We start from the raw sequence: 12,636 nt of genomic DNA, 5'->3' as shown, positions 1-12,636 counted from the left end.
AGAAGAGATCAACATGATTTGAGGCTAGACAGTCCATTCGTTAGTCTCCTAACAGCCAGGAAGAAGCTGTTCCTGAACCTGCTGGTGCATGTGTTCAGGCTTCTATATCTTCTGGAGAGGTTGGAGGAGATCATTAATGGGGTGCAATGGGTCTTTGAGATGTTGGCAGCCTTTCCGTGGCGATGAGCAATGTAAATGGAGTCTGTGGACTGAAGGTTGGCATCAATGATGGTCTGGGCTCTGCACACCACCTTCTGTAGTTTCTCATGGTCCTGGGCACAGCAGTTGCTATACCAGGTCGTTATGCACTTGGACAGTATGCTTTCAATAGGGCATCTGTAAAGGTTGGTGAGGATCCCTATGGACATGCCACATTTCCTGAGCTGCCTGAGGAAGAAGAGGCATTGTTGTGCCTTCATGACCATCGCATCTACATGGGAAGTCCAAGACAGGTTGTCGATTATCGTCACTCCAAGGAACCTGATGCTGTCCACCCTCTCAACCTCAGTTCTGTTGATGCAGATGGGAGTGTGTTCTCCTCCTTTCTTTCTGAGGTCAATGATCAGTTCTTTAGTTTTGCCAACGTTGAGAGAGAGGCTGGTCTCATGTAATTTGACACACGACATACAAACAATTTTCGACTGGGTCCATCCAATCAGCCCCACACAATCTTGTTTATCACAATAATCATTTTCCACCATGGCAGAAATCATCTGAGCTTTTGGCTAAAGTGAAAACTCAAATAAAAATTCAAGCAAACTGGGGAAGATCTGGAAAATTCCTCTCCTATCTGTCTGGGCAGCTGAAACTGGTCGAGGAGATCACTCAGCACTGAATCACTTACCTTTCATAGGACATGATAACACCTCAGCCAAAGACAGATTCAGTATGCATAGAATCATACTGTTAGAAACAGACCCTTTGGTCATTTGAAGGAATTCAATGAACCAGCATCAACAGCCCAGGACAAAAAAACCACCACATGACATCAAACATAGATCACACCTTATGCAAAGACAAATTGTGACCCTTCCAACTGGAGCACGACCTATTTCCTTAATTATCTTAGAACATCAAACATATCACTTACTGATTAAAAATTGATTGCCATAATTAGTCAGCAACTAAACTAAATGATGGAGGGAGTGGGGAGGATGGGAATCGTGAGAGGAGATGTGGTAAATCAAAGGGAAGGACTGAAATAGAAGAGCAAATTTGAGTAATGATAGCCAGTCTGACCAGAAGGGTTTGAGTGTACAAAAATAATTGTATACTAGCAGATAAAGCCAGAGATTGTTTTACTATTTTTGCAATGGAGGCACAGGCTCTGTATCTGAATTGTAACAGTGAAATGTTTAATAGGTGTGAAGGGTTATCAGAAACAGACAGGAATGTAGATTTGAATTGTAACTGGATTTGCCATGATCTTATTGAATGAGACTGAATGGCTTGCTCCTAATAGGAACGTTTAAAGAGACCCTATTGCAGGGTGACCAAAACTAGGACCTGAATACTGAAAGGTCTTTGGTATTTAAAAAGAGGTAGAAATCTCAGGAAATGTTTTGTGTGCCTAATATTTGTCAAAGCAAAGTTGCTGGAATCTATCATTGAGAAGATTATAGCAGGATACTTAGAAAATCATCATGACTGAGTCGAGTCAATATAGCTTTATGAAAAGAAAATCATATTTAACTAGTTTATCAGACTTTTTTTTTAAAGTAAGGAACAATTAAGGTGGATAACTGGGAACTTGTAGAATTGTACTTGGACTTCCAAAATGTGTTTGAGAAGGTTCCAGATCAAATGTTACTAAGCAAAATGAAAGCTCATGATAGAGGTGGAAAGACATTAGCATGATAAGGAATTAACAGTTTATTCCTGTAATTTGGTAATGCCAAGATAGATTTGGATGTAAGTGGTCAGAAGGAGGTAGCGTCTGAAAAGGGATATGGATAAAAATCAGTGAATGGGCAAAATTTGGCGGTGATGTGGGAAAATTTGAACTTGAGAGATTGCAGAAATCTATGCTACAGAGAGAATTTGGTGCATGAATCTCAATGTTAAAATGCAGATACAGCAACCGATAAGGAAGACAGATGAAAATTGTTGCTTGTGGCAAGAGCAATGAGATATAAAAGTGGGAACATTTTACTGATGTAGAGGGCCTTAGTGACACCATATCTGAAGTATTGGGTTTGATTTGGTCATCTTGTAAGTGAAAAGATTAATTATATTAGAGGTAGTTTATTTATCTATTTCCTGGAGTGAAGGGTGTATCATATGATGAAAGGTTGAACAAGTTAGGCCAGTACCGATTGACATTTGTAATAATGAAAGGGTAATCTTATCAAAACATTGATACGGTGGTTATGAGGAAGAATCTTTTCCTTGTCGGAAAATCTAGTTCAAGATGACACAGTTCAAGAATTAAAAAGTCTCTGCTTTCAGCTGAAGAGGCTTGCTTATATGTGGAATGCTGTTCTGCAGAAAGCACTGGTTGTTGAACTTAGTTAAGTCAAAGTTAAAAATCACACAACACCAAGTTATAGTTCAACAGGTTTAATTGGAAGCACTAGCTTTCGGAGTGCCACTACTTCATCAGGTGGTAGTTAAGGCAGAGTTGGATTGATTGTGTGATCAACAAGGGAGTTGAGATTATGGGGTGCAGACAGGAAAAAGGAGTTCAGAGTGCAACTTGATCAACCATGTTCTTGTACAATGGTGGAGCAGGATTGAAGGGTTAAATTCTATGTTGCTATGTAACAACTTTGCTATTAGATTATCCTCCTCCTAAGGGCTTTCTGGTGGTGTGAGTTCTGGAAACGCAGCATATCTCAATAGATTCTCCAATATGTTTATTCAAATAGAACCTGAATTAATCAGTTGGGCAAAATGGTCTGTTAATGTGCTGTGGACACTGTAATTCTATGTAAATAATCAGGAGCCCTTCTGAAACACTATTTGAAATGATAAACCAACGCATGTGAATGCATGAACATCCCTCGTGATCCATTTACTAGGTGCTAACGTTTAAAATGCTGCTTTCTTGTTACAACAGAGATTAATTTAGGCTAGACCCATAAAAGGTACAGGTGAGAACACATAGAACAGTAGAACACAGGAACAGGCCTCTCAGCCCACTATGGCTGTGCTGACCATGATGCCATTCTAAACAATCTCATCTGCCTTCGCATAGTCAGTCTCCCTCTGCTCCCTGCCTGTTCATGTGTCTGTCTTATTGCCTCTTCAAACATTGCTATTGTATCCACTTCTACTATCTCCCCCTGCAGTGCATTCCAGGTACTTGCCACACTCTGTGCTTTGAAAAGAAACTTTCCTTACATATCTCCTTTAAACTTGTCTCCTCTTGTTTTAAACCTATGCCCCCTAATATTTGCTATTCCCACCCAATCAATGCCTTTCATAATTCTATATATTTCTGTCATGTCGCTCTTCAGCCACCGATGTTCTGGCATGAACAATCCAAGTTTGTTCAACCCCTCCTTATAGTTAATACACCCCAATCCAAGCAGCACCCTAGTAAATCTCAGCATCTTTGCTGAGACCCCTATATCCTTCCTATAGTGTGGCGACCAGAGTAGATGCAGTATTCCAAATGTGGCCTCACTAAAGCTCTTTTACAGCTGCAACATAACTTTCTGGAGTACTGTGAACAGTCTTTGACCCTTAAGGAAAGGTATCATTTCATTGGAAGCAGTTCAAAGAAAGCTCATGAGGATGATCCTTGGTATGGAGGGATTGCCTTATGAGCAAAGGCAATACAATTTTTGGGACTCTATTCACTGGAGTTTAGAAGAATGAGAGGTGATTGACACTGAGGTGGGGAGGATTTTCTCTGAGGGTTGAGTCTTTGGAACACCTTGCCACAGACTGAGATAAATCTTTGATCAGTAGGGGAATCGAGGATTATGGGGAAAGGGCAGGAAAGTGGACATGAGGGAGCGTTGGATCAGCCATGATCCTCTTGAATTGAGTAGCAGGTTAGAGGGGCTGAATGGTCCATTCTTGTTCTGATATCTTATTATAGTCCAATGGAAAGCAGTATTGAAATAACCTATGTAAAAGTTTTAATCTATATCGTAAGAAATGGATCTGCTTTTCAAACCTACTCAATTTATTTCTACTATAATAAAACAAGTGGGAGGCCCCTTCTTTTAATAAGGGGACACTGTTCAGGTTAGATTCCCTACAGTATGGAAACAGGCCCTGTGGCCCAATAAGTCCATGCCAACCCTCCAAAGAGCAACTCACCCAGACTCAGTCCCCTACCCTATATTTACCCCTGACTAACGCACCTAACACTATGGGCAATTTAGCTCAGCCAATTCACCTAACCTGCACATTTTTGGACTGTGGGAGGAAACCGGAGTACCTGGGGGAAACCCACGCAGACACTGGGAGAATGTGCAAACTCCACACAGACAGTCGCCCAAGTTGGGAGTCAAACCCAGGTCCCTGGCGCTGTGAGGTAGCAGTGCTAACCACTGAGTCACCGTGTCACCCCGAATGGATTATTAAATAGTTATAACTTTCTTTTTCTTGGAGAAGGGAACCCTAGACCTGATAGTGGTGTTGGATGGAATGTTTAGCAAAAATTTAGTTTTGTGTAATAAATTCATTTTTCAACATAAGTTGAATTTCAAGTCTGTGCCCACAACTCCGAAATATCTTTTACTTGACAAGAAGTTTCAAAGTCTGAATTTCCTCATTATTCTCACCAAGTCAAATTGTGTATTTACTTTTTGACATTGGTGCTTTAAGCTCTTTCTATTTTGATGTATTGCTATTGTGCAGCTTAATAACAGTCAGAGGGACAAGATGATTATATTGCAAGGCATTAATTAATGTAAGAAAGTTTGCTATAGGACAGCTCCAAGAGCTAGAATCTAAGGATGATGGAATATTGGTTTCTGGGAGGTGAGCTTATGATTTCAGACCACCTGTTTCAAAGGCAGTATTATGCTTGCTCCCTTGAGATTGTGTCAGTTTGCTCTACAGTTGAACAGCTTATGAAGCAAAGCCAGGGACCAAACAATTGATTCCTGTTCCATTAGCAACTAAATACAGGAGTTGAGAAAGAAAAAGGCAGTATACTTTAAAGTGAGGCCAGTTCTGGTGTTGCCTTGTTGGATCATATGGCAAAAGGTACAGAAGAAAAATGAGGTGGATGCATTGTTATGATCCCAGCTGGTGCTATGACTAGGCAAGTCCAATGCCAAAATGAAACCTGACAGATTATTTCTTGTTGTTTTGGTTTAAAAAAAGTAGGCTCTCATTGAAACATGAGTATGCTATATGGCGTATTTTGCTGTAACAATAAACCAAAAGATACTATGCAAAATGAAATGCATGTAATATTGAATAAATCAAACTATTTACATGTTTAAAGATTTCAAAACATGTAATAAAGCTATAATCCCCAAAATGCTGCTTTACAGATCACCTCTTCACAGTACTGTCACCAGAGAGAAGTTCCTTCTCTATCACCCCTCTACATTTAATTTAACAAAGAGTTCAATTCCAGGTCTTAACAATCTGATAATCTCTTCCTGCCACCTTTTATACACCAGAGTTAATATTCTCTGCTTTAAACAACACCTTCAGACACACACAACTTCTATGCCACTAGGTCAAAATCAAAAATCCAAACAAATTATGTTAGACAAATCTCACAAATAACATCACAAATAGTAAATATTATGAAGCTGTGCCATCTGCATGTATGCGAAAGTAATTTTTTTTTCTCTCTCTCTCTCTCTCTCCCCAAAGTCACAAATTCAAGCTTGTGTTGTTTTTGTATATGCCAGTGACTCTCTGGTGTGTTGCCCAAACAGATGCTGTCAGCCAATTGTTGACTGTTGGAGAATGTGACGCACTTGCCTGCCTCTGTCCTCAGCCAGTTTGCCAGATGCAAGGTTCCAGTGGGACTGATTGAGTAGTAATTGTCAGAGACAAAATATCACACACGTACAGGAATAGATGTGCTAACTGAAATGAGGAGGGAATCCACAATTGGATCTGACTGCTCTACACAAACATAAGTATGAATGCCACTGTCTGAGTGGAAATCAAAAGGTTTCCAGATTAAATCTAGAGTCAGACAGGGTTGCCGTCTTTCTCCTGTCATGCTTGTGTGTTGCACAGAGATTTATGCCAAGACCATCAGGAAGGATGTGGACCTAATGATCCCATGCAGCGGAGGCCTGCAAGTCAAATCCTCCCTGTACATAAATTTGACGCCATTGATGCACAGTCTCATGAGCATCTATGACCAATTTAACACGACCTTGGGAGCCAGGATACATCAAGGCAAGAGTGAGGCTGTGTTCTATGGGAGAAAATGAGCATTGCAGATCCTGGAGATCAGAATCAGGGAGTATGGTGTTGGAGAAGCACAGCCGGTCAGGCAACATTAGAGGAGCAGGGGAATCAACGTTTCGAGCATAAGCTCTTCACTACGAAGTGCTTACGCCTGAAACATCGACACCCCTGCTACTCTGATGCTGCCTGACTAGCTGTGCTTCTCCAGCACCATACTCTTCGAATATGTTCAATAGGAACTGGGCTAACTGGTCACTTATCTCCTTCACCATCCATATCTGAAGCTATAGACATATAGAGCTTGCAGTGAAAACTGGGAGGAGCACATCACTGAGGAGAAAGAAAACTGTATATGTGGAACCACTGCTCTCTCTTTGCAGGTTAAAAAAACCTGGTTACTAAGTATAAGGTGCTCTGTACCTTGCAGTACATGGCACAGGTGTGGCTGACTCCCTGAGCCTGCACTGCAGCAGTCACCTGAGCCATCTGCCTTATCTGGAGGTCAGAAATGGATCTTGTCTGCAGGGACATCATGAACAACAGAGAGGGGAAAAATGTTCTCATCCTTTGTGGGCGGCACGGTGGTACAGTGGTTAGCACTGCTGCCTCACAGCGCCAGAGAACCGGGTTCAATTCCTGCCTCAGGCGACTCTCTGTATGGAGTTGGCACATTCTCCCCGTGTCTGCCTGGGTTTCCTCTGGGTGCTCCGGTTTCCTCTCGCAATCCAAAAAATGTGCAGGTTAGGTGAATTGGCGATGTTAAATTACCCATAGTGTTAGGTGAAGGGGTAAATGTAGGAGAATGGGTCTGGGTGGGTTACGCTTCGGCGGGTCGGTGTGGACTTGTTGGGCCGAATGGCCTGTTTCCACACTGTAAGTAATCTAATCTTATGGCCAACTTTATGTGCAACTGCTACTAACAATGTGTAGACCCTTAGTCTAACCCCAGATGTCACCGGGTGCTTAGTTTCTACCGGTGTCCAGTGATTGTCAGTCAAGCAGAGGCTGCTTTGTCCTGGATGCTTTAAGTATCTTGAGTGTTGTTAAAGCTGCAGCCATCCAGGCAAGTGGGGAATGTTCCATTACACACCTGACTTATACCTTGTAGGTGGTAAACAGGCTTTGAGGAGTCAGGAGGTGAGTTACTTTTTACAGTATTCCTAGTCTCTGATGTTCTGTTGTCGCCACAGTATTCATGTGGCTGGTCCTGTTCAATTTCTGGTCAATGGTGACCCCCCCCCCCCCGCCCAAGATGTTGATTTAAAAAAAAAAATTATTTTGTGCAGCAGCGTTAGCATCAAGTACACCTGGGTAACCACATTGTTATTTTCTGGAGAAATTAGGAAGTTTGGTCTGAAATTAAGGAGCATTTTCTTTCACTTTTAAAAATAAGAACAGCTATCATTATTTCTTGAAATATAACTGAGTAGCCCAGGATCATTGAACTGAAATGTTAACTCTCTGTCTCTCTCTTCAGATGCTGCCCGACCTGTTAGATAATTTCAGTACGTTGTGTGTTTATTATAGCCCATAACACTTCATTGATTGTAAAAGCAGAGCTCTGTTTCTGAAAAATAGAAAATACATTGGTGTGAGGACAAGTTCACCATGACTTAAAATAATTTTTGCACTTAATAAACTTGTTTTAATTTACTTTTTTCTAATTTCCTTACAGATGAAAATTTAATTTGTAATGGGGAGTTACTGACGCTGAGCTCTGAAACACACAGCACTGTTTCTTCAATTCGCTGAGGTTTTGTTTTTATTACTGTACTGTATTTTTGTTGAATCAGTTGGAGCTTGGAAGGCAAATGGTCTCATTAAACCACAGTGAGCCACTGTGTATTCCTGACCTGCTGACACCTTCGGGGAGTAACTGTAGTGGACAACATGGCGAATTGGCATCAAGTACATCATTGCTGGAAGACGGTGGCAGTGATGGATGTAGCCCTCGATCGTGTTCAAGCCCAGACTCCCAGGATGCTAACTACATCAGTGTCCACTCCAGCCTGCTGGAGAAATATAGCATGATGGGAAGGATGTTGGTCTCAAAACTGGACCCGCAACAAACCATAGCCTCTGAAGGCTGTTCCGAGGTGTTTGAGGCGCAGGTGAAAATGCCTGACTTTAGCTCCACTTTGCCGGGGGACTTTATTCCCACATTAGAGGAAATTGAAGAATTCTTGAAAGAAAAAATGGAAATCGTCAAAGATGGACTTGCGGAAAACAGTGCCACCACAGAAATAAAAGTGGAGGTGAAATCAGAAGCTTTGGGTGACTTTTCATTAGAATCCAATGAATGTTTTTTGTCATCTTCAGACAGCACTGGGCTTGGATCAGCTCCAGAGGTGACTGTCACAGCTGCGACTGGGAATGTTCCCATGATTCTTCAGCTTCAGCCTGTCCACGTGCCTAGTGCATGCCCAACCACACAAACTCCAAGCAGCGTCAAATTGACTCAATTAGTGGTTAATGTCCAGGGCCAAGCCTTTGCCTTGGTGCCTCAGCGGGCACAGACTCCACCAAACAGTACAACCCGCCAGTTTGTAAAAATTGCACCCCTGCCAATAGCAGCCAGGTCTGTGGCTGTTGGTAGCTTGGTGAATGTAGTTGAGGCCACCCAAAAGCTTCAGAAATCATCCTCTGCTGATGTAATCAGAGTGCATAAGTGCTCATTCCCGGGATGTAACAAGATGTATACCAAAAGCAGTCATTTAAAGGCCCACTACAGGCGTCACACGGGGGAGAAACCTTATTCATGCACTTGGCCAGATTGTGGATGGCGGTAAGTTGATTATATATCCGTTAACATGTTAATGAGCATGCTTATGTAGACCTGAATTTTGCTTTCTCCTTTTGTCACATTTCTGTATCCATTTTATTCCATTTATAAAAAGCTTCCCATGCCTGTAGCTGAGGGGAACATGCAACAGAAATATTTGTGATTTAACACCTACCTGCACCTCTCAGTTCATCAGTATTGCAAGGAAACTCTGCTTCCCAAGTCCTTTTAAACTTTCTATTTAACAGTAATTCATGTAAAATGAATGATGTAGACTTTAAAATGGGGGCTGTTTTACATGTGTTCCTAGCTGGTTGACTCATCACCCTATCCTGTGATTCTATTTGTCTTAATTTCTCATGTGCACCATCCTTGATAATAAATGAATCTTCCATTTTTTTTTAAAGTTAAGAGATGACTATAAGATTTTTAAAAATTTCAGCCAGACCTATGTTGGAGAAGTACAATTATACTTGAAATACTGGCTGACTTGCTGTAATCATGTGATTTCTATGTCTGCTTCCACCTTCTTAGGAAGTGTTTTGATGAGTTAATCGCATGAGAGAGAATCAAACCATTAATGGATGTAGTCCTCAATCATGTTCAAGCCCAGACTTTCAGAATGCTAACGACATCAGCGTCCACTCCAGCCTGCTGGAGAAAAATAGCATGATGGGAAGGATGTTGGTCTCAAAATTGGACCCGCAACAAACCATAGCTTTCGGTTTGTTATTTATTCCAAACCATCAGAATTGCAGTTTTGGTTTTCATATAACTTCTTAGCCCATCACCCAGGTATGAGACAAGGTTCCGAAATCCCTCCTATCTATTCTCCCATTCTGTCACCAAAAGCGCACAAACGGATGCGGTTACAACAGTAAAGTGGGAAGGTGGTGGTTGATGTTGGAGGATGGATTTGAATGGCCATCAGTGGTTTGCTGGCAGCAATGAGGCTGGGAAAAGCAATGCGGACAAAACAAAGCATTCATCTGCCAATTGCGAACTTGCATTTAAAAACACTAGCAATTGGAAATTACATTTATTTGTTCAAAAGCCTGATCCTGTTGGATTGCTTATTGCTTGAAATTCTTTCTCTGAGGATTGCAAGGATTTGCAATTTTCCACATCAAAAGACAGTGGAAGCAAAGTTTTTTAAAAATATTTTTAAGGCAAAGGATTAATTCTTAGTAAGCAGGGTGTGAAAAGTTATCAAGGATAGAGATGGAGTGAGCAATTGGGATTATAATTAGATCAATCATAATCTCAAATGACAGAGTGGGCTTGAGGGGCCACATGACATACTTACACCCCTAACTTAGAGTTGTTCTCGTTCATCTGAAAGTTTTTAAAAAAGTGGATACTGATGTTTACCTTTTGTTGATGACCTGAAGTATTCAACTTGTTATGACAGGGGTTGGAGGGGTGCACAGTCACTCCAGGTCACAATGTAAAATAAAAATACTTTTACCAGTTGCCAAGCTGACCAATTAAATGTTTTATATTCAAATTAAAACAAGATCTTTCAACCATGTTATTTAATTAACACAGTTATTGGTTTATTATTGAAATAAAATTAATTAACGTAAACACTAGTATAGAAGTATAAATGCTAATCACTCAATCCCAACATAACCTAATCCTTTCTGTCAAATTGGCTTTTTGAAAAATAAATATTTTAGCCAGTGGGTTATTCCCAAAGGCAAATGGTTAAAGTGTAAAATGTTCCAAAGGAGGCCTGTAGTGATGTAGTGATAATGTGATAGTGTCCCTATCTCTGAGCCAGGAAGTCTGGATTCAAGTCCACACCTGCTTCGGAAGAGTTGAATAACATCTTTGAATAAATTGATGAGAACTAGTGGAGGCAGGGACGCTAAATGTCTTCAAGGCAGAAATTGATAAATTCTTGATGTCACAAGGAATTAAGGGCTACAGGGAGAATGCGGGTAAGTGGAGTTGAAATTCCCATCAGCCATGATTGAATAGTGGAGTCGACTCGATGGGCCGAATGGCCTTACTTCCTCTCCTATGTCTTATGGTCTTATATCTAAGATGTTCCAGAGTGCGTTGCTCACATGTGCTGACAGGTATGTTCAAGTCACTAAGCATGCACAGTGCTGAAATCCTGCAGAGACTGTTTGCTCAAAAAATAAAATCCTTGAGATATTTCTCAATCACTGTTTCCAAAAGAATAGATGGGTTTCACTCTGAACTCAACAAGATTGTTCTGATTTCTGAAAATTAAACCACCAGCTGGCTCTTGTTCTTTGCAAGCTTTCCTCCAGCTCAACTTGTTCTTAGCAGGCTATCCTCCAACTGAACCAGATAAAGGGAGCATGTTTCCAAAGTCAGTCACTGTTCCGAACAGCCCCAGCAAGGGTCTACTGCAAAATAAGGCAGTTTTCACCAGTTATGAGATTTACACACCGCCTTTTTTACTTTAAAAGGAATCTCTAAATTCCATGAACTTTCAATAACATCTTTTAAAGAAATCTCTCTTGGTATTTTCACAAAACTTGAAATACTTCCACAATCATTCAAAAATTAAGTCTAAGCAATGTGTTTGTAACATTGATGTCTTGACTGAGGTAAGGAAGTCAACAGACATCATTTGAAGTAAGTGTGATACCGCCTTGATCTCTAAACTGGTTGTGGTTAAAATATGGTGGCATTAATTCCTCTAGTAACATCAATTCTCAAAAGGTGTGTGTGTGTGTGCGCGCGCACACGACTGGAACTGAATGTCAACCTCATAGAACATGAAACAGGTTTACCATTGTTCATTTGTATAAGGCCTCCCTCACATTGAGAAATTGCTCAGACTGGAAAATATGTGGCAAAGTTGTTCCTGTTTTGCAGAGCAGTCAGGGCAGATTTCCAGCACCAAGAATCATGTTGAAGAACTACAACAGGATATAATCTCGCAATATGAAGCACTGTTGCAACAAGAATGCTTGTGATGGCTGGAGTGAGAGTTTTCATATTAGTGGCACTTCTTTTGTGTGGAGCCACAGAAAATGGAGGGGGATACTAAATTAGTATTTTGCATCAGTATTTACTGTGGAAAAGGATATGGAAGATATAGAATGTGGGGAAGTGGATGGTGACTTCTTGCAAAATGTCCAGATTACAGAGGGGGAAGTGCTGGACATCTTGAAATGGGTAAAGATGGCTAAATCCCCAGGACCTGATCAGGTATACCCTAGAACTCTGTGGGAAGCGAGAGAAGTGATTGCTGGGCCTCTTGCTGAGATATTTGTATGATCGATAGTCACAGGTGATATGCTGGAAGACTGGAGGTTGGCTAATGTGGTGCCACTGTTTAAGAAGGGTGGTAAAGACAAGCCAGGGAACTATAGACCAGTGAGCCTGACCTTGGTGGTGGGCAAGTTGTTGGAGGGAATCCTGAGGGACAGGATGTACATGTATTTGGAAAGCCAAGGACAGATTAGGGATAGTCAACATGGTTTTGCGCGTGGGGAATCATGTCTCACAAACTTGATTGAGTTTTTTGA

The 12,636-nt window shown here is 41.2% G+C and overlaps 1 protein-coding gene across 1 annotated transcript in view; it reads left to right on the top strand.

Moving 5' to 3' along the window:
• Positions 1-12,636, top strand: part of LOC122563091 (Krueppel-like factor 15) — a 37,838-nt gene that overhangs the window by 18,483 nt on the left and 6,719 nt on the right. Inside the window, exon 2 of the mRNA XM_043716508.1 lies at positions 8,018-9,127. Coding sequence (XP_043572443.1) covers positions 8,154-9,127 — 974 coding nt within the window. The 5' untranslated portion in view covers positions 8,018-8,153. The remainder of the gene's footprint in view (positions 1-8,017; positions 9,128-12,636) is intronic.

The sequence above is a fragment of the Chiloscyllium plagiosum genome, chromosome 26 (assembly GCF_004010195.1).
Source record: "Chiloscyllium plagiosum isolate BGI_BamShark_2017 chromosome 26, ASM401019v2, whole genome shotgun sequence".
Classification (NCBI taxonomy): Eukaryota; Metazoa; Chordata; class Chondrichthyes; order Orectolobiformes; family Hemiscylliidae; genus Chiloscyllium; species Chiloscyllium plagiosum.
The sequence above is the reverse complement of the archived record's forward strand: the minus strand, read 5'-3'. Positions and strand labels throughout refer to the sequence as shown.